Genomic DNA, 23,538 nt, shown 5'->3' with positions numbered 1-23,538 from the left:
TTGAAGCATCAATCGTATCATATATATTTTGTCCCGTATTATAATCATCACCTTTAACTTGTCTATAACGTGATGTAGTCTCTTTTATTCTTTCTTTATTAGTTCTCAAATTACTATTAGGATTTACATCAAATTTATCAGAATAATATTTATCATGATCCCGATTTGAAGCATCAATCGTATCATATATATTTTGTCCCGTATTATAATCATCACCTTTAACTTGTCTATCACGTGTTGTAGTCTCTTTTATTCTTTCTTTATTAGTTCTCAAATTACTATTAGGATTTACATCAAATTTATCAGAATAATATTTATCATGATCCCGATTTAAAGCATCATTATCATATTTATTTAGTCTGTCTTTTCTGGAAGTTTCTTTTGATTTTTCTTTCCTAGGCCTTAGTCTAAATCTAAGAACGTTTTCTTCAAATTTATCATTAGATTTATGTTTATTATTTATTGATTGTCGTGCAGTTTCATTTGGTTTTTCTTTTCCACGCCTTGGTCTATTCCTAAGAACATTTTCTTCAAGGTTATCATTAGATTCATATTTATCATTTATTGATTTTCTTGTTGTTTCTTCTGTTTTTTCTTTTCCACGCCTTGGTCTATTCCTAAGAACATTTTCTTCTAGTTCATCATTAGATATATTATTAATTGAGTCCTCATTAACCTTATTCTCTTCGGATAGATTGTGTTTAATATCTAGCTTTAGGTTTTTAACTAATCCTATTATTTGCTGGACAACGTCTTCGGAGAGGAACTTTCTCGCTATCCTCCGTATATCTTCTATGTTTGCTGACAGCAGGATGTAGGTTCTGGCGACGTGTGTAAGACAGAGAAGGAAACCTGAAAAATATTGTTTTTTTTTTGGTGTAGTTCGTTTTTTTAGCATTAGAAAGAAGGTAAGCGATCTTAACATGTCTTTTAATTGAAAACGCTTTTTAAAAATCAGTTAATATTACTTATGAAAGCAAGAATATAAATGAATTGATCTTATTAGATTCATAATGGTTTCATATTTGCCGTGACTTATTTTTCAATTAAAGGACACATCAAGATTGTTTACCTTTTCTCTGATGCTACAAAAACGAACTAAAGAGTTAGAGCAAGAAAAGTCTGCAACCTATTTTGATAGCACACGCGGTGCAAGTGTTATTTAAAGTCAAACGCATAGCTTTAGTAAATATAACATCAAATTGTGTTAAAATATTATTTTCACAATGTCAATATCCGGAGAGGAAAATGCGGACCGCACTTTCTTTTTAAATTTATTATTTTTGTTAAGCCGCATCACATGGCTTAGCAGCTTTTAGATACTTTAATGCGTAAATAAACAAGTGTTTCATATAATAAAGGTAAAAATCTTGGTCCTTCGAGCTTTGAAACTAGAGATGAGCCGATTATTCGGTAAATAATTGGTGACGAGTCCATAGAGCGACTTGCTGGTAACCAAATAAAATCCGCAGTGGGAAACCGCGTATCTGACTGTGCCAGACAGTCTGCCAACAGGGAGAGATGGCGGGAGATCGTGCGAACGAAGAGCTGTGTCCGCGTCTTACTACCGATGCGGACCTCAACGTGACCACGACGGCTCTGTCAAGTCAAGAGCGATACGACAGAGAAGAAGAAGAATCGGTGGCAAGTCGGCAAGTTTTCTAATGTTCCGTTAAAGTGCCGAATATTCGGTAAATATTATTACCCCGGTCACATTTTTGAGGACAAAAACAAGTCAACGAAGATAATTTTGACCCTACTGATGAAACTACTAATTCTGTCGAATATTCGATTCGATAAGACATGACCCGAACATTCCGCCTTATATTTGTATTCGGCAGACTCCAGCATATTCAGCCCATCTCTAGTTAAAGCATTCCAAGATCAAAAAGGGTTTTGCGAAAGTCTTTGATCTTTCCGTGTCTATAATAGGATCATTAAGGAGGGTTTTGTTTTGGATTCTGGATTAAGCTGGGATTATTGATTGCCATTTCTTAGAATAAGGCCCGTATAGTGAAACGTCTCGAAAAGTCCGTTGCAGATTTTGATACGTTGAAGAAGTAATAGGTTAGATATAACCGGCCAACTGCGAGTCGGACTCGCGCACGAAGGGTTCCGTACCATTACGCAAGAAATGGCAATAAAATCACGTTTGTTGTATGGGAGCCCCACTTAAATATTTATTTTATTTTGTTTTTAGTATTTGTTGTTATAGCTGCAACAGAAAATTTCAAGTGTCTAACTATCACAGTTCATGAGATGCAGCCTACTCAGCGTAGTGACAGTCAGACGGACAGATTTTTATTTTAAATATTGGAGGCAAACGAGCAGACGTATCGCCTGATTGTACCGTCGCCATGGACACCTGCAACACCAGAGGGTTTGCAAGTGCGTTGCCGGCGTTAAAGATGGGAGTTTAGAGATTTCTCGAACAGATATTACTTATACGCAGGGACCGTTACCGGTATAACTAAAAATCAAAATATATCATAGCTTTCACATTATATCTTTGATATTATCTACCTATAGAATAGTATTTGGGTAAGGATAATGATTGATCAAATTATTACCTAAATTAAGTGCAAAAATATACATCAATACTCGTAACCAAGATACCGAAATATCGGTTAATTTGTATGAAAAATATACCGGTATTCGCTTCTGCTTATAAGCTATTTTTCACAAAAATATGTGACATTGTTAATGTAAATATGATATCCAATTAAAAATAGCTTGTTTTCCCGACTAGTGCAGTAATGATCGGATTTCTGGCGCTTTGTAGACGTGGCAGGCGAAGCGTAAGGTTGCAGCTTAAGGAGGCTTTCACTATTCTATTGTATATTTGGCTGATTTTGCCTCTTGGCAAAATCTCAACAAAAAAATCTATAAAGATAATTGTTTTTTTACTTTTTAAAGTTTCATTATCAATATGTTTTAAAATTGTTAAAATAAATCATTTTATGCTTTAGGTAAGTACATCATTTTGGAAAAGAGCTGTTACTCTTCCTACTGCTGGATCCATAATTATAAAACATAGCTATAGTTCGTTTTTTTAGCGTTAGTAAAAGACTACGCGATCTTGACGTGTCTTTTAATTGAAAAACGCTTAAGTATATCAGTAACGTTTACTTATGAAATCAAAATAATGTAAATAATCGTATATGATTGATAATTGTTATATATATATGCCGTGACATATTTTTCAAAAGTGGTTTTCAATAAATAGACACGCCAAGATTGTTTTGGTACCTTTTTTCTAATGCTATAAAAACGAACTATAAGAACCACTCGCTTTTAAGGAGAATATTTAAAAAAATGTCATTATATGTCAACACAGGCAATTCTTTGCTTACCGGGCGGCTCCATCCCCTAAACCATGGCCACGTGTATTTAAAAGAAATAAAGAATTTTGTATTTGTAGTTGTATTTTGTATATGTCTCATAAAAAACTCTATAGGCAAAGTGTCATTCTATAGAACTTGCTAACTATGTAAACAAACCGCCATATTGAAACTGTCACTGAATGATGATTACAGTATGGCGGTTTGTTTGCATAGTTGGCAAATTCCATGGATTGACACTTTATATCTAACTATGAATATCAGTATCCGGTTTTCTCGTATTTCCTTTAGCTACATAATGATTATGAACTAACATTTTTGCTAATGTTATGAAAACCAAACATCAACATCCTTTGTGACATAATGAGCTCAACTGTTTAATAACAAATATGTGATACTTTTATTTACAAGCATTGTTTATTGACAGGAAATACTGACGTATTGCTGATATAGACTGGTCATATTTTTCATCAAAACGATTTCGACTGGCAAAGCATATTACTTTTTGGCAACCGGGTTTTTTTAACCTAATTAGACCCCGCTGAATCCGAATTTACCGGTTGTTCGATCGAAATCTTGACCGGAAGTGAGATATTTGACATTAAAGGTCCCTTTTTTTAGTTTTTCGTAAATAACTCTTTAACTCTAATTAGGTTAAAAAACCTGTTGCCAAAAAGTAATATGATTTGCCAGTCGAATCAAGAAGGAGAGCGATTTTGAATTTTTATATCTAGTCTAATATAATTGTCAATATATTGTAACATTAGCGCACCAAATAATAAATAGATGTTACTGTGTATTTGTAAGCAGTGTTCTTATTTTTCATGTTCTTTTATTTCAGTATCTAAATAAATAAATAAATAAATATTACAGGACATTTTTTAAACAAATTGACTGAGCCCTACGGTAAGCTCAAGAAAGCTTGTGTTGTGGGTGCTCAGACAACGATATATATAATATATAAATACTTAACTACATAGAAAACAACCATGACTCAGGAACAAATATCTGTATCATCATACAAATAAATGCCCTTACCAGGATTCGAACCTGGGACCATCGGCTTCGCAGGCAGGGTCACGACCCACTAGCCCAGACCGGTCGTCATATATTGTAACATTAGCGCACCAAATAATAAGTAAATGTTACTGTATCTATTTCAGTATCTATTCATGAAATTAAGAAATCAATTCGTGTGTGTAAAATGGCCAGCCACGGTTTAGGTGGAGTATGTCACTTTCGTGTTAGGTCACGTTCTGAGGACGTCACTTTCTTAAGACGTTTTATTCTGAGTTCGTCACTTTCTTGGGTCGCCATTTTCTGGGGTCGTCACATTCTGAGTGAGAACGCCACTTTCTGAGGAAGTCACGTTCTTAGTACGTCACTTTTTATCGTAGTAAGATTTACCTATTGTATATTTATATATGTAGTCTTACCTATAACCAGCACTGAACGCGATAACATGGTTTATGTTTTTGTTCGTTTATACCTATAAAAACTTTTTATTATTATTTATTGGTATTAAAAATAATAAGGCAAAACAATCTTATATAAACGAAAACTAGCGTTTTTTCACAACGGCAGAAATGAGGCCTAAGGTGCGTCTCGAAGCGTGAACTTTTTATTAATACAGGATGATTCAGGACACGGGCACACTATTGAATTGAAATTGAAAATAGACTTTAATAACAACATTAACAACCTTATACATTACATTTAATCTTAATACTGCTTAAATAACTATAAAGAAATTTTGGTCTATGAAAGTTAAGTGTCAATAGTATTTTTTATATTAGACACCGGTTATTTGGTTGTCTTGCTTTCTGTCATAGGTCTCCGCAGTGTCCTCCCTCACGCTCCGCTTCTACGGTTTGTTGTCACAACAACAACAACTCATGGCGCAAAACACTGGTTCTGTGTGCCGGTTCTATACGTTAGTTAGTTAGCTCGATGTATTTTATTGTGCTTTTTGCTAAATCAGGCGTGGCTCACTCCGCGATTTCGTCGCTTTGCTACAAGTAGCTAAAAGTATATCCGTTCCACCTCAATTTTGGGGTTTGCCATAAACCGCGCGTGGCGCTGTCGCCACCTAGCGGCCATATCTGTGCTGATCATAACAGACGCGTTTTGTTAGAAATTGAGTCTTCTGTACCTAATACTATTATTTATTCTGTGGCTAAATGCGATTTAATTCCTGATGTTGTTACTGCAGCAAATTGCTTTCTATGGATGAGGTCTTGGTGGCTCAGATGGCAGAGCGCTGGGATATCGAACCAGAGGCCGTGAGTTCAAGTCTCACCCAAGACAGTAATTTTTCCACTTTTAAATGTATTCTAAGCTTAATAGCATCGTTCGCAGACGTTTCTGCTTGTTAAAAATAAAATTAATTAAATTATATGTGTTGAATAGTTGTTTTCATCGTTTTATTTTGCCACTAATAAACGGTTTCTTTTGTATTCTAGTCTCATGAATCACCCTGTATAGTCAAACAAGTTGTTTACAACTCAATAAACATTAAACAACTGTACTTACTCGTATTTTTAGAAATTTCGTTTTTAATGTTCCTCTGTCTATTCCATTTTAATTAGGTATTCTATCTAACGCAGCGTTCAAAAAACGACTTTTGTTCAAAAGGCTGGTAAAAGCCATTCGTATTTGTACTTAATTAATTAGCATTACTTAACTTTTTATTTTAAATAAATGTACTTACTATGTTTCGATTTTTAGCGAAAGTAATGTAAATTTATCTTGACGTGTCTTTTTATTGACAACACTCTTGAAAAATGAGTTGCAGCTAATATTAACATGTAACAATTATATACCATACAAAAAACAAAACACATTTATTTTCGGGCAACTAAGTAGGCCCATAGATACATACCTTACAAACGAACATCATCATCATCATCATCTCAGCCATAAGACGTCCACTGCTGAACATAGGCCTCCCCCTTGGACCTCCATACGTGCCGGTTGGAAGCGACCCGCATCCAGCATCAACGAACATAATTATGTATAAATAAATAAATATTATAGGACATTTTTACACAAATTGACTAAGCCCCACGGTAAGCTCAAGAAGGCTTGTGTTGTGGGTACTCAGACAACGATATATAAATACTTAAATACATAGAACACAACCATGACTCAGGAACAAATATGTACATATTTGTATCATAATACAAATAAATGCCCTTACCAGGATTCGAACCCGGGACCATCGGCTTCATAGGCAGGGTCACTACCCCCTAGGCCAGACCGGTCGTCAAATATCATGTAATACATGCTTCGAGCAACACCGGCTTCCGACAGGTCGGAAGGGAGGCGCCCAAGCGATATCTCGCCGTACAAATCTTTCTGCCATTTTTCGCGGGGGGAAAGGTGCACACAGTCGCATTTCTCACACACTTACATACAAAATCCAATCTGTAATGACGACACAAATACATAGAAAATGACACACGTCAAAGACAAATCTTGCAAACCTCGATCTCTTTTTGTGTACGGACGAGTGACTAGTGTCACAACACGCACACTAACACATTTTCATTGAAGTATGTCATTGTATTCTGAGAGATGAGAAGTCGGATTTGTCGCTCGACCGATCCGCAATTTGTACTGAGCGAGCAAAATCGATAAATCCAACAATTACTTGAGACTAAAATATAATAATTGTATTTAAATGTAATTTAACGTATGATATGTAAAAAAAATATTACATGTGAAATGTAACACTTTCTTTTTGTAAATTTGATGTCCCCGACCTCTTTTTATAACAAAAAACCGAGCAAACAGGCATTTTTGTGCAGCAGTGTTCACGCGCGCGTCTGGACTCGGTCTAGTGAAAAATCCAAGTGCAACTAGTTTTATTACCCGCGCTAGATTAGATTGACGCGCTAATCTTGTAGTACCTCGGCAGAGGGGAAATAGAGCGAATGCCGCCTCCCTTCCGTGTTGCTCGAAGAATACATGTAATATCATGTATTTGAAACAAAATAAATCTTATAAGTTAAAACATCATAAATATGTGGTCATTTACATTCTCTTCGTTTTATAAGACACAGTTACTATTTTTTAATAACTATTTTTAATAAAAACACAAAAGATTGTTTACCTTTTTTTCTAATGCTAAAAATAAAGAAATTTAAGAAAAATATCTCAGAGCAAGAAGCTTTAGCAATTTGTTTGTTATTTAGTTATCGAGTTACTTTTCGTTATTATCTAAAAATAGTCCTATTATTTTGTTTTCGTGTTCTTACGTTATATTCGCCTACGAAAATATCTATAAGGGCGTCCTCCCACAGGGATCATCCATTAATTACGTCACACGAATTTCTAGGTTTTTTGACCCCTCCCCCCTCCATGTCATACTTGGTCACATTTTGCAAATCCCTCCTCACCGGGTGTGACGTCACATTTTAGGCAATTTTGTTTTCAACGAAATCGACAATACTAACTCGGCATTATTTTTTTAATATAAAAATATTTTTGGTAAAAGAAATATTAGTAATTTTATAACACAAAACCAATTAGGAACGAAAATTACCTACTTCCTCATTATTTAAATGTACAGCGAATAAAAAAAATATAAATTAATTTTCGGTTACTGATGCATAGTGATGAACTTAAAATGACGTCACAATGTTTGTGACTCCCCCTCCCTCATGTCACAACATGTCACATTTTCTTGACCCCCTCCCACCCCCTAAACGTGTGACGTAATTAATGGATGACCCGACAGGGGCGTCCGCTAGCGAGGGCGGGCGCGCGGTGCGGGCGTACGCATTACGGTGCTGTTGTACTGATCCTTTCGGGCATTCTCGGCTACGTTCGGCTCAGCATTGCTCCGAGCAATTATAGGGTTGACACAACTTGACGTCCCTTTGCGTGCACGACCACAGATAAGATAATGGCTTGAATTTTGACAACCCTAAATACCCGAAAGGTGTAGTGCCAGTGCCATATATTAGGCTAAGGTGCTCACAAATATCTGTACTCGCTTCTATTTTTTTTTATCCATAGTAAAATATTACTTATTTATAAGGTAGATAAAATATTAAAAATGAAAATAAACTAACTTATCTATAAAATAAAACTAAATTAAAACTAAAAACTAATACTAAATAAAATAAAATTAAATTAAAATATATCTAAGAAATTGGGCCCCTTTGGCATGGTGCCGAGGACGCTGGCAGCATTTCCCCGCTGTATTGCTAAGGCAATACGTTGAGCGAGAAACCTGCCAGCTCTTCGGTCACCAGCGAAGTCTACAATCCTTTTCGAAAGCTCCTTAAAAAGTTTTACAGCATTAGGACCCCATCGCTTCTATTGTATTGTTGATTATTTAAATAAATAAATAAATAATAATAAAAAAGCCTTATATTTATTACAAAAAAAAAATTACACACTTTTAAATAAACCTATTTCTACAAAACAGTTCTACGTTCTAACATCTTTATACTTAATTTATAGTATCTAATAATGTAAGAACCCCTCGCTACTCGAAGGTGAAGGCCTCCTCTAGTGATTTCCAAGCGTCTCTATTATTAGCTTTTTGCATCCATTGATCACCAGCCAGTCTCACTATTTCGTCAGTCCATCGCGCTTTGGGCTTGCCTTGTTTTCTTGTACCTGATGGTCCCTTCCAAGTGGTCAGTCTGTGAGTCCATCGGTTGTCTGTCATCCTAGCGACGTGTCCCGCCCACCGCCACTTTAATTTCTTACAGTGACCTAGGGCGTCTGTGACCTTTGTCTTCTTTCTAATTAATGTATGCGATATTTTTTGAATTCTTTTTACATTGAGTATATTTCTCTCCATACTTCTTTGACATGACCTAATCTTATTTTTGTTACAAACTGTGAAATTCCATGTTTGACTCGCATAGGTCAGTGATGGGAGGATGCAGGTATCCATAACTTTCTGTTTAATCTTAATATGCATATCACTTTTCATAACTTCTTTAAGTCCCCAAAATCTTCTCCAAGCGTTTGTAATTCTTCTTTCAATTTCAATTTCATTTCTCTCTTTTTTAAACGAAATTTGTTTGCCCAGGTAAATGTAAGAGTCGGCATATTCTAGCTCTACATTTTCTATGTAAACTGGTTGTTTTGTTTTTTGGTTTGTCATAATATTTGTTTTGCTGCGATTTATTTCGAGGCCAACTTGTCGACTTGTTTCGTGAAGGTCGTTAATCATCGATTGCAGCTCTACGACATTTTCGGACAACAAGACTATGTCGTCCGCAAGAATGTGTCGTATTGATTATTTATAATCAAGTTATTAGACAAGCTCCAAGTAAGTTTTCTTTTAAGCGGTTGTTGCGTAAGCATTTGCTAAAACAAGAGTTCGAATAATATCCATCATTATTATATTTACAGTATGTATTGTATAAATATGTAGTAGTTTATATATATTTTATTTATTTATGTAGTTTATATGTATAGTTTGCTTTTTTTTATTCACTGAATAAGTATATTTCTCTCTCTGCACCAATTGTAGATGTCTGTTTGGCCCTATGGTTGACTGGTAGAGAATGCCATTTGGCATTAAGTCCGCCATTTGTACATTTTTATATATACTTTGTGCAATAAAGTTTAAATAAATAAATAAATCAAGTTATTAATTAAAACGTTTATTCTCCAGCCATGCTACGTGTGCAACAGCACCGGCCAGAACTGCCGAGCGTTGCCGCGACGAAGAATCATCATCGAGGATGACCCCACCGAAATCCCGGGCAACGCGCTCACTGAAGGCACCGAAGTCACCGATATGCCAGGTAAGACCGTCTTTGGTAACCATAGTTACCATACAGCGAAACTGCCCTCGACGAAGAATCATCATCGAGGATGACCCCACCGAAATCCCGGGCAACGCACTCACTGAAGGCACCGAAGTCACCGATATGCCAGGTAAGACCGTCTTTGGCAACCATAGTTACCATACAGCGAAACTGCCCTCGACGAAGAATCATTATAGAGGATGACACCACCGAAATCCCGGGCAACGCGCTCACTGAAGGCACCGAAGTCACCGATATGCCAGGTAAGACCGTCTTTGGTAACCATATTTACCATACAGCGAAACTGCCCTCGACGAAGAATCATCATCGAGGATGACCCCACCGAAATCCCGGGCAACGCACTCACTGAAGGCACCGAAGTCACCGATATGCCAGGTAAGACCGTCTTTGGTAACCATAGTTACCATACAGCGAAACTGCCCTTGACGAAGAATCATCATCGAGGATGACCCCACCGAAATCCCAGGCAACGCGCTTGAAGGCATCGAAGTCACCGATATGCCAGGTAAGACCGTCTTTGGTAACCATAGTTACCATACAGCGAAACTGCCCTCAACGAAGAATCATCATAGAGGATGACACCACCGAAATCCCAGGCAACGCGCTTGAAGGCATCGAAGTCACCGATATGCCAGGTAAGACCGTCTTTGGTAACCATAGTTACCATACAGCGAAACTGCCCTCGACGAAGAATCATCATAGAGGATGACACCACCGAAATCCCGGGCAACGCGCTCACTGAAGGCACCGAAGTCACCGATATGCCAGGTAAGACCGTCTTTGGTAACCATAGTCACCATACAGCGAAACTGCCCTCGAAGAAGAATCATCATAGAGGATGACACCACGGAAATCACGGGCAACGCACTCACTGAAGGCACCGAAGTCACCGATATGCCAGTTAAAACCATCTTTGGTAACAATAGTTACCAATGTTACCATACAGCAAAACTGATAAAAAGAATCAATCCCATATTTTATTGCCTGTGAAAACTTGTCAAATAACAGTTTAAGGCATAATAATGTATAAGTTATCTACTCTATGGTTTACTAGAGGCGCTAGTGCTGCACTCTGGCGGCAGAACATTGCAGTAATACCCCCTATTGTTTTTTTGACAGTTATACGTTTCATGATGCACGAGAGGGTTTGGGCTATAGTCCCCACGCTAATCCAATGCGGATTGCGGACTTCACATACACCTTTGAATTTCTTCGCAGGTGTATGCAGGTTTAGGGCCCCCTCACATCTGGCGTCTTTCGAGCGTCGGCGTCTGTCGGCGTCGGTCCAGCGCTATGGAAAATGACGTCGCTGCGCAGTTGCGTCGACGCTGCGTCGACGTTGCGTCGACGTCGGCCATAGAATTGTAGACGCCGACGCTCGAAAGACGCCAGATGTGGGGGGGCCCTTATGTTTTCCTTCACCGAAAAGCTAGTAGTAAATATCAAAATGATATTTCGTACATAAGTTCCGAAAAACTCATTGGTATGAACCCGCGACTTCCGGATTGAAAGTCTGGCATCATATCCAGTATATCCACTCGGCCACCACCGCTTCTTTTGACAGTTTCTTGTTTAAATTGATATTGACAAGTGGTTTTCCTTACAGATATAGAAGAAGAGGAGCCTATAGGCGTTGAAGACACGGATTTCGTGTTGTACGTGAGCGCGGTCGAAACGGAGAGGTGCCGCCGCGGGCTGACCGTGGCGTATGCTTCGCATTGCCAGCAGGAAAGCGCGCTAGACAGGTACAAACATAGACAAGCCTAAAGGATGACTCACGGTACCGACCGGGTCCGGGCCGAGTGGTCAGACACTTGAATTCTCTATAAAAAATATCTGCAGTTTTTTTTAAACTATATGTATTTATGTTTGTGACGATGTCGTTTTTAAGTTTTTAAGACACTGGGTTGACATAGTTATAGGCTACATTTTTCACCGACTTTTAGAGTGTCTGCAACAACACTCCATTCGCTCCAGCGGCAGCCACAACGGCGCACGCGTATATTATTTTAAATCAACCCTTGTATCAGTTTCGGATATTAAATCCCTGTTTTATATAAGCACAGAATAAATAATAGTACTAAGTACAGAAGACTCACTCTCTAACAAAACGCGTCTGTTACGATCAGCACAGATTTGGCCGCTAGGTGGCGACAGCGCCACGCGCGGCTTATGGCAAACCCCAAAATTGGGGCCGAACGGATGTACTTTTAGCTACCTGTAGCAAAGCGACGAAATCGCGGAGTGAGACACGCCTGATATAAGTACATAAAGATGTTTTACTTGCACCATAATCACCTGCAGTAAGAATATGTTGTTTTACCCTTTGACGGGTTTCTAATTCTTTTTATTTTATAAATGTACTTAATTATTTACAGACCAGTGGCCGGGCACGCCAACTTCTGTCCCGGCGAGCTGTCCACCAAGTACCGCGATCTGCCGAGCCTCTTGTCCACCGTGCAACACGAAATGTTACACGCGCTGGGCTTTAGCGTGTCTCTGTTCGCTTTCTACAGGTAAAACTTGATTACTTGGCCAATAATCTCATTCTCCTGACGATAACGTCATTCTCCTGGTGATAACATCATTCTTCTGGCGACCTCATTATCCTGGCTAACCAAGTACTGGAACCTCCCAAGCCTCTTGTCCACTGTGCAGCACAAAATTTTACACGCGCTGGGCTTTAGCGTGTCCCTGTTCGCTTTATACAGGTAAAACCTGATCACTTGGGCAATAATCTCATTCTCCTGACGATAACGTTATTCTCCTGGTGATAACATCATTCTTCTGGCGACCACATTCTCCTGGCTAACCAAGTACTGGAACCTTCCGAGCCTCTTGTCCACTGTGCAGCACGAAATTTTACACGCGCGGGGCTTTAGCGTGTCTCTATTCGCTTTCTACAGGTAAAACTTGATTATTAGGGCAATAATCTCATTCTCCTGACGATAACGTCATTCTCCTGGTGATAGCATCATTCTTCTGGCGACCACATTCTCCTGGCTAACCAAGTACTGGAACCTCCCGAGCCTCTTGTCCGCAGTGAAGCACGAAATGTACTCTTTTCGCTGTCCACAGGTAACAATACTCTGAAGTACTATTTATTACAAAATAAAAGTAAACGACGCAACCTCATTCTCCTGACAATAATCTCATTCCCCTGGCTATAACCACATTCTCCTTGTGAACTTGTTGTCCACCAAGCACTGCGACCTCCCGAGCCTCTTATCCACCGTGCAGCCCGAAATGTTACACGCGCTGGGCTATAGCGTGTCTCTGACGCTCTGTTCGCGTTCTACATGTAAACCCTAATTTTTGGGTAATAATCTCATTCCCCTGACGATAACCTCTTTCTTCTGGCGATAACCTCATTTTCCTGATGATAACGTCATTCTCCTGGCGATGACAAGATACGTTACTAGTTCTTAAGACTCCTTCTAATACTATGTCTAAACTTACGATTTTCGTGTTCAACCTACATTTGTTATTTAATTTCAGAGACGACAACGGCGAACCGCTCATGGAGAGACGACCGGACACGGGAAATCCGCCCCTCGATGAAGAGTAAGGAAACTAATGAATCTCTGTGTTTATCCAGGTGGCTAAAAAATAACTGCATTCCCGTTGCCAGGGAGGTTTTGGGAATATACTGAGCAAATTTTATATATTTATTTATTTAACCTTTATTGCACAAAAGAAAAACCTTACAGCACAAAAGGCGGACTTAATGCCATAAGGCACTCTCTACCAGTCAACCTTTAGGCAAAGCAGAGAGATTGTGGGCGGTGCTACTTTAACAACAAATATAGGTACGTCATATAGGAAATAACAAACCATACATTCATGTAAATATACATACTTATATTACATATATAATATTATATAGGTACATAAATAAAGACAGAACATATAGAGCTTGTACAAACATTATGAATCTTTCATTCTGCTAGCAAATGGGCAATTTCATTTTACTATGGGACCAACCCCGAAACGTCACGTATTTTGTTCATTTTCTAGACTTCAGATCCACAAGTGGTCGGACCGCGTTGTGCGGAACGTCACCAGGAAGAAGTGGATGATCCGCGGCGGCTACATCGAGCGCACCTTCCATATGATCGTCACGCCGAGAGTCGTCAAAGAGGTTCGTTTTTATTAGGGTTCCGTAGCCAAAGGGTAAAACGGGACTCTATTACTAAGACTCCATTGTCCGTATCTCCGTCTGTCTGTCACCAGGCTGTATCTCATGAACTGTGATAGCTATAAAGTTGGACTTTTTATATGATCGTCACGCCGAGAGTGGTTAAGAGGTTCTCCTGACATCAAAATTCGATTTACTATCTAAAGGCCACTCGCACCATTCGCTAACCCATGGTTAACCGGTTAAATCTGGAGTTATCTTGGTTACCCAGTACTACTTGAAACTGGGTTAACGGTTTAACCGGTTAACCCCGGGTTATTGGGATGATGCAAATGGCCCTTATCATCACAGGTCTTTCCGTCTTTTGCAGACGATTTATGCCCGAAGCGATTTTTATGCGATTTATTTTAAGTGGCCTTAAGGGTGTTAGAATTAAAATTGGACCTTATAACTTTAAAATAAAGTTCATAATCGTAATTCACCCCCTATGTGTAGGTCCGAGAGCACTTCAACTGCTCGACTTTGGAGGGGGCAGAGCTGGAGGACCAAGGGGGGGACGGCACTGCGCTCACGCACTGGGAGAAACGACTCTTCGAGGTCAGTATAGATGTCGAAGAGGTATATTAAGAGGAAGAGGTACCACAAGATATATGGCGCCGCCGTATAGTGCGATCTAATTCGGTTGTAAAAACGTTTTTTTCCTAGATTTTACACTCCTACAATATCTATGAATAGTATCATAGTCAAACTCTGTATTTATTTATTTATTTTATGACCTGGATGCTAGCTTTTTATGCCAGATCTCATAGAACAAAACTAAAGACAGGTAGATGTAGACCAAGAAAAGTCTTCAACGATATTGACAGCACACGCAGTGCAAGTGTTATTTAACGTCATAATTTCATAGAAGTTTGACGTTTAAATTAACACTTGCACTGCGTGTACTATCAAAATCGTTGCAGACTTTTCTTGGTCTAACTCTAAAACCGATTCTGGCGCTATTTATATAGTTTGGCAAGCCATTTCCGTCATAGAAAAAGTCGGCCAATTAATAAAATTTAAGAAATTTTAATTTTGCACGTTTTCTACTGACAAAGTGGGTTTGCCAGAGTATACTCGTAATATCTTTGCCAGTTTTCAGTCCCATTGAAATATTTGCTTTTTCCAGAACGAAGCGATGACCGGCACCCACACGCAGAACTCTGTCTTCAGCCGCATCACCCTCGCCTTAATGGAGGACACGGGCTGGTACCGTGCGGACTACAGTGTGGCCGCGCCTTTAGACTGGGGCCGCGGCCTCGGCTGCCAGTTCGCTACGACGTCGTGCAAGCAGTGGCTGAACACACAAAGGTTGAGGTACAGCTTGTATTGTAGTCACCTGCCTACAGTGTGGCCGCGCCTTTAGACTGGGGCCGCGGCCTCGGCTGCCAGTTCGCTACGACGTCGTGCAAGCAGTGGCTGAACACACAAAGGTTCAGGTACAGCTTGTATTGTAGTCTCTGCCTACAGTGTGGCCGCGCCTTTAGACTGGGGCCGCCCCCTCGGCTGCCAGTTCGCTACGACGTCGTGCAAGCAGTGGCTGAACACACAAAGGTTGAGGTACAGCTTGTATTGTAGTCTCTGCCTACAGTGTGGCCGCGCCTTTAGACTGGGGCCGCGGCCTCGGCTGCCAGTTCGCTACGACGTCGTGCAAGCAGTGGCTGAACACACAAAGGTTGAGGTACAGCTTGTATTGTAGTCTCTGCCTAGTGTGGCCGCGCCTTTAGACTGGGGCCGCGGCCTCGGCTGCCAGTTCGCTACGACGTCGTGCAAGCAGTGGCTGAACACACAAAGGTTGAGGTACAGCTTGTATTGTAGTCGCCTGCCTACAGTGTGGCCGCGCCTTTAGACTGGGGCCGCGGACTCGGCTGCCAGTTCGCTACGACGTCGTGCAAGCAGTGGCTGAACACACAAAGGTTGAGGTACAGCTTGTATTGTAGTCTCTGCCTACAGAGTGGCCGCGCCTTTAGACTGGGGCCGCGGCCTCGGCTGCCAGTTCGCTACGACGTCGTGCAAGCAGTGGCTGAACACACAAAGGTTGAGGTACAGCTTGTATTGTAGTCCCTGCCTACAGTGTGGCCGCGCCCTTAGACTGGGGCCGCGGCCTCGGCTGCCAGTTCGCTACGACGTCGTGCAAGCAGTGGCTGAACACACAAAGGTTGAGGTACAGCTTGTATATTGTAGTCTCTGCCTACAGTGTGGCCGCGCCTTTAGACTGGGGCCGCGGCCTCGGCTGCCAGTTCGCTACGACGTCGTGTGTGGCCGCGCCTTTAGACTGGGGCCGCGGACTCGGCTGCGCGTTAACATATACAGCCAGCTAAAGTGCATGCTCACTTTGTGAATGTATTTGATTTATAAAATGGGTATGCACTTTTGCAGCTAGCTGTACACATTGTACCATGGTCTTACCAATAGCTACAGGCTGGACTGAATACTAATTTAAATAAATCTCAGATCATGAAACTTACTCATATAAATAATTTCAATATTCATCTTGGTAGGTAGTACTGTTGTTGTACAGTCAACAACAGAGCTATGAATACAGGCAAAGTGCCAAAAATATGTATACACGACCTTAATGTACAGGCAATGAAGTACTGTATACATATTTTTGACACTTTGCCCGTATTCATAGCTCTGTTGTTGACTGTACACCTAAATTGAAAGATTTTTCTCTTTTCCAAGCGATACCTCGGATAATACAACGGAGTAAGTTATTAACTGTAGAATTAAACTGTTTTAAACTACACGCCCTTCCCATTGGCACCAGTGTTGCCAACTAAGATTTTGAAAAAATGCTAGACTAGTGTCTAGATTATGCCAAAATTATGCCAAAGTTTTTTGTTGAATAATATACTCAAATATTCTGATGTCACTTGAAATTAGACACTTAAAACACATATTTTTTTCAAATTTGCCGCCTTTTTCTACTGGATGAAGATCTGCTTGACCAACTTTATGTAGTCCGTCGACGTCCATCCGTCCACAAAAGTCAAAATTCATGTGAAAATATGATCCACATAAGGCGATGGTGCATATTGTTGCTGCCAAGTTGGTGCAAATTTGGCTTAGACTAAATTTATGCTAAAAAATATGCCAGATGCTAAATGGAAAATTTTGGTGCCAAAGCCAGTGAAAATATGCCAGATCATCATTTATGCCAAGTTGGCAACACTGTTTGGCACCTGCTCATGATCATCATCATATCAGAGGACGTCGACTGCTGGACATAGGCCTCCGGCCTCCCACTCTTCTTGTCGTTGAGATATTTTCCATTTCTCCCTCTCGTATGCCATATTCTTGACCTCTTGATACGACACGACACCAGCTTTTTCTTTTATTTGGTCCACATAGCTACGTCTTGGCAAAAAGAATAGACAGTATAGAGGGGTCCAGTCATTGTAAATTTTGTAGTTACGGTACATTTACTGCCATCTAGCGACACACGACTAAAACTCCAAATGAAAACGTATAAAATTATCAAAAAAATGTATATATATGGATTAATTATTTTATTATTTTTTATATCATTTTGATCCATGTTCACTCACTGATATCTATGTGTTAAAATTGTTAAATATGAAACGGTGTCGTCACGCCATCTAGCCGAGGATAGGCTAAAGGTGTGTGCGGCATCTATCCGAGAATGACTTTTTCTTTATTTCCGAGGCACGTTTTTTCCTTGGACCTTATTCATCTTATACGAAGTTACATACATATGTCCTTTGGTCTTGGTCAGCCCCTGCCGCTCTTTTCTTTTATCCTGCCTTCTATGATGGTTTTAAAGTTGTAGTGCCGTAACAGATGTCCAATAATTTTTACCCTGCCTGTGAAGCCAATGGTCCTGGGTTCGAATCCCGGTAAGGGCATTTATTTGTGTGACGAGCACAGATATTTGTTCATGTGTGATGGATGTTTTCTATGTATTTTTAAGTATTTGTATATTATATTTATAGTTGTCTGAGTACCCACAACACTGATGCAAGCTTTATTGGGCCACAGAATAAAAAATAGTACTAGGAACAGAAGACTCACTCTCTAACAAAACGCGTCTGTTACGATCAGCACAGATATGGCCGCTAGGTGGCGACAGCGCAACGCGCGGCTTATGGCTTTCCCCAAAGTTTGTGTGGAACGTATGTACTTTTACCTGTAGCAAAGCGACGAAATCGCGGAGTGAGCCACGCCTGCTTGAATTTACCGTGGGACTTAGTCAATTTGTATAAGAATGTCCTTATGTAGGTAATATTTATTTATTTTTTACCGTCTGTTGTTGATGGATATATAGATTATATATAAATAAAACCTGCAAAATTAATATTAGGGCTGTATTCTTGCATTTTGTTTGGTAATAAGTAAGTTTTAAAGTCCATGTTTATCTTTACAAGCATCTCTGAAAAGGAATATGATGAGTAAGTTGGTTTTTACAATAAGTAATAAAAAGGCATATATTTATATAAACGCGTAAAGCTTAAAGCAGATGGCGCTGCAATCGTTCAAGAAATAGAGTTAGACCAAGAATTCTCTGCAGCGATTTTGATAGTTACGCAGTGCAATTGTTTTTTTAAACGTCAGCTTTTCTGAAATTATGACGTATGCATTTTATAGTCAACCTCAATACTTTTTGTACCGAAACTGACTGAAATAGCAAGAGACATTCGTACGGTTCAGTGAAAATACGAAGTTATCCCTACATCTGTATCAGGGATGTTGCGAATATTCGCATCCGCATCCGCGGAATATCCGCATTATTTTCAACATCCGCATCCGCATAAAATCGATGCGGAACATCCGCATGACGCGGATGTCGACCAATACTAAACGTTTGGTTTTTTTTTAATAAAAAATGCTAAAAATGTAATATTTGACGTTTTTTAAGTACCAAATCATGACATCCGCATCCGCATCCGCGGATGTGAGGCTTTAAATATCCGCATCCGCATCTGCGGACGTCAAAAAATCTGCATCCGCAACATCCCTGATCTGTATGATTTTCTCAGCTCAGCTTATGCTTCACTGACAAACGATACCTATTTGCTAAACAAATATTTTATAATTACTTTTCTTTTCAGGCGTAAGAACCCAGCGCCATTTTGTGAACGCATCAAGGGGGACCCGCTAAGGACAGAATGCTCGCCGCGGCGCTCGGCAGTCGTGCTCTGTAACCTAGTTCGACATGAGAACATATTACCTAGAGCTTACCAGGTATTTTACCAAATATGTACATACATACATATAATCTCCTACTTCCCGGAGGGGTAGGCAGAGACCACGGATTTCCACTTGCTACGATCCTGACATACCTCTTTCGCTTCCTTCACTTTCATAACATTCCTCATACACGCTCGCCGGGTTAGGGTGCTCTTGACAGTTGACCTGGCCTTATGTAAGTAAATATCTATTCAAATTTGGGTTAGGACCTTTAAAAAACTTACGTTATTCTGAATAAGCATGGGCCTCAAAATCTGCAACCCTGAGAACCTAGAAAACGAACTCCATGATGACTTTTGAGGGCATCTCTGTCGCACTTGTAATTTCGTACTTAAGTGTGACAGGGAGGGAACACGTTGAACTTGGTTCGCGGTAGGCCCTCAGAATGCTCACCACGGCGCTCGGCAGTCGTGCTCTGTAAGCTGGTGCGACATGAGAACATATTGCCTAGAGCTTATCAGGTATTTTACTAAATATCTATTCAAATTTGGGTTAGGACCTTTAAACAACTTACGTGGTTCTGAATACGCATGGGCTTCAAAATCTGCAACCCTGAGAACCTAGAAAACGATGTCCATGATGACTTTTACAATGATATTTCGTACATAAGTTCCGATAAACTCATTGGTTCGAGCCGGGGTTTGAACCTGCGACCTCCGGATTGCAAGTCGCACGCTCTTACCGCTAGGCCACCAGCGCTCCCACAACCTCCTATTCTAAGTAAACAAACTCAGACAAAATATGTAATAAAGTTATTTACGTACATATTTTATATCTTTTTACTTTTCAGCACTTCGACACGCTCCCAAACGTGGCGCCAGGCGAAGAGGCGCACTACGGAGGCTCCGTGTCCCTCGCGGACTACTGCCCTTATCTACAAGAGTTCACGTGGAGACACAAGAGCGTCCTCATACGAGGCAGCCGCTGCGAGTATGAAGAAAACACACCCAGTAAGTCTGTGGCGTCTCAACGTCGTTCCACGATATTCTAACAGATGGCGTTAGCGTTTCTTTCATCGGGCTTACGGAGTTCCGAATGACAGTTACTATAAACACAAGTCCATGCACCATATGTCACTACGGAGGCTCCGTGTCTCTAGCTGACAGCCCTTATCTACAAGAGTTCACGTGGAGACACAAGAGCGTTCTCATCAGAGGCAGCCGCTGCGAGTATGAAGAAAACACCCAGTAAGTCTGTGGCGTCTCAACGTCGTTCCACGATATTCTAACAGATGGCGTTAGCGTCCTACATCGGGCTTACGGAGTTCCGAATGTTAGTTACTATAAACACAAGTCCAAGCACTATATGCCACTATGGAGGCTCCGTGTCCCCAGCTGACTGCCCTTATCTACAAGAGTTCACGTGGAGACATAAGAGCGTTCTCATCAGAGGCAGTCGCTGCGAATATGAAGAAAACACACCCAGTAAGTCTGTGCGCGTCTCAACGTCGTACCACAATATTCTAACAGATGGCGTTAGCGTTTCTTTCATTGCGCTTATGGAGTTCCGAATGACAGATACTATATAAACACAAGTCCATAAAAAAGTCCAGATAAAAACCGGACGCCTACCTAATAAAATTGTACAATTTCATTTCATACGTAAGGGGTCATCCATTAATTACATCACACGTTTAGGGTTAAGAAAATGTGGCGTGTTGTGATAAGGGGAACCCCTTCCATATGTCAGGGGGAGACACAAACTTTGTGACGTCACATTAACTTATATTCGTTTAATTTTTTTATTCGTTTCATTTTCTATCCTAATCAGTTTTGCGTTATAAACTTACTAAAAATTCTTTTCTCAAAAATGTTTTGCTAAAATACTAATAATACTTACTCGATTTGCAGATTTCGTTGAAAAAATGTGACGTCACACCAGGGGTGGAGGAGTTTGTCAAATGTGACCAAATGTGACAAAGGCTCCTCCTTGTCATAGGAAAAGAGGGAAAAAAAGGAAAAGGAGGGGTAAAAAAACTAGAAAATCGTGTGACGTAATTATTGGATGACCCGCCTATTATGCAACTCTTATTTTATATTAGGATTAGCATAATTTTTATTTGGACATGTGTCTGAAATATAGTGATTTTATTTATTCATTTATTTATTTTATTATTGTTACAGAGACTGACGTGAACTTCGCTCTGGAGAACTACGGAGCTCACTCCAAGTGCTTCGACCATAGCGATCGAGTGTGGGAGCAGAAGTCTTGCCGGCAGGTCAGTTCGTAGACCATCACAGTTATTTACAAGTGCGGAAAGTAGGAAATTCGCAACGAGTGGCGATAAATTAAAACACGACCAAAGGGAGTGTTTTAAATCAACACGAGTTGCGAATTACCTATTCGCACGTGTATCGTGGGATTATGCATATTAACTCGAGACGACTTCGCCATTTTGAAGTCAAACCGAATATCCCTCATTGTACCCAATACCAGAGGGCCTACCGCGAACCACGTTCGACGTGTTGCCTCTCTGTCTTATTTGTAAATTCGTACGTAAGTGTGACAGGGAGACAACACGTCGAACGTGGTTCGCGGTAGACCCGCAGGCGTCACTCCGCGATTTCGTCGCTTTGCAACAGGTAGCTACAAGTAAATCCGTCCCACCAATTTTGGTGGCTAGCCATAAGCCGCGCGTGGCGCTGTCGCCACCTAGCCGGCCTTATCTGTCCTAATCGTAACAGACGCGTTTGTTATAGTTCGTTTTTTTTTAGCATTAGAAATAAGGTAAACAATGTTGATGTGTCTTTTAATTGAAAAACACATTTTAAAAATAAGTTACGGCAAATGTGTAACAATTATGAATTTAATACGATCATTTACATTCTTCTGCTTTCATAAGTAATAGTCACTGATTTTTAAAAAGCGTTTTTCAATCAAAAGACATGTCAAGATCGCTTACCTTCTTCCAAGTTCTTTCTAATGCTAGAAAAAACGAACTTATAGAGAGTGAATCTTCTGTATCTAGTACTATTATTTATTCTGTGCCTTACCTAAGGGTCCTGAGCGCCACTTGCACTATCCCACTAACCCGAGGTTGACCGGTTGAACCGTTAACCCAGTGTCAAATTGTACTGGTACCAGGTTTAACAGGTTAACCCCGGGTTAATTAATGGTGCAACTGGCCCTAAGCAGTGACTTTGAGTTCTAACACACAGGGCTTTTGGAACTGGATCGCGGGTGATATGTTCGAGGTACGCAACTGAGTGACGCAAAAACAGCTGAACGCTAATTCCTTTTGTATTTTGCCGAAAAATTGTTTTTGAAAACGCTAAAAAGTGTGAAGGTATAAATTGTTTATCTACTTCAATAATCCTGCTTACGCCTGACGAAATACTTATTTAGTATAGTCATAGTCATTTGTGCCGTGTGGTGGCCGGCTTTAGAATAGCGCCAACCTTCACTTAAGATAGGGTGTCGTACGAGGCGACTAAGTCCACAAACGAAGTAAGAAGCTATTTTGTCACAGGGGAGATGGTCCTCTTAGCATTGTTTTGCAATCCATCTAGGAGAAGGATACTCCAAAATACAACCCGGAATGGAGTTTCCGTAAGGCGCGAGTAGGGTCCAACCTGAAATATGCGGCAGATTCCTGCAGCTGACCTGTCTCCACACGTGGCTCGCCTTTCCTGTGGCATAAGACAATGAAGCCGAGAGGGTAATGCAGGTGCTGAGCATCCCTGCGTTTTCTTAACTCCGTCCCAGGCGGTGTAATGTATGTTACACCATAAATCGTCTGCAATAGACGTAAAGGCCGATAGTCGTAGAGTAAGACAAGAGTGCTCACTCCATACATCAGTTTTGGTACCACTAAGACTAATATTTTCATAGTTAACATCTATAGTTCGTTTTTTTTAGCATTAGAAAGAACTTGAAAGAACGTAAGCGATCTTGACATGTCTTTTAATTGAAAAACGCTTTTTAAAAATCAGAAACTATTGCTTTTGAAAGCAGTAGAATATAAATGATCGTTTTAGATTCATAATTGTTACATATTTGCCGTAACTTA

The 23,538-nt window shown here is 40.2% G+C and overlaps 1 protein-coding gene across 1 annotated transcript in view; it reads left to right on the top strand.

Moving 5' to 3' along the window:
- LOC134677474 (leishmanolysin-like peptidase) overlaps window positions 1-23,538 on the top strand; it is a 148,039-nt gene that overhangs the window by 114,705 nt on the left and 9,796 nt on the right. The window contains exons 6-15 of the mRNA XM_063535956.1: window positions 9,985-10,117; window positions 11,748-11,886; window positions 12,520-12,657; window positions 13,640-13,705; window positions 14,159-14,282; window positions 14,775-14,876; window positions 15,448-15,635; window positions 19,391-19,523; window positions 20,320-20,479; window positions 21,653-21,747. Coding sequence (XP_063392026.1) covers window positions 9,985-10,117; window positions 11,748-11,886; window positions 12,520-12,657; window positions 13,640-13,705; window positions 14,159-14,282; window positions 14,775-14,876; window positions 15,448-15,635; window positions 19,391-19,523; window positions 20,320-20,479; window positions 21,653-21,747 — 1,278 coding nt within the window. The remainder of the gene's footprint in view (window positions 1-9,984; window positions 10,118-11,747; window positions 11,887-12,519; window positions 12,658-13,639; window positions 13,706-14,158; window positions 14,283-14,774; window positions 14,877-15,447; window positions 15,636-19,390; window positions 19,524-20,319; window positions 20,480-21,652; window positions 21,748-23,538) is intronic.

The sequence above is a fragment of the Cydia fagiglandana genome, chromosome 26, assembly GCF_963556715.1.
Source record: "Cydia fagiglandana chromosome 26, ilCydFagi1.1, whole genome shotgun sequence".
Lineage (NCBI taxonomy): Eukaryota > Metazoa > Arthropoda > Insecta > Lepidoptera > Tortricidae > Cydia > Cydia fagiglandana.
Note: the sequence above shows the minus strand (reverse complement) of the source record. Positions and strands in the feature narration are given on the sequence as shown.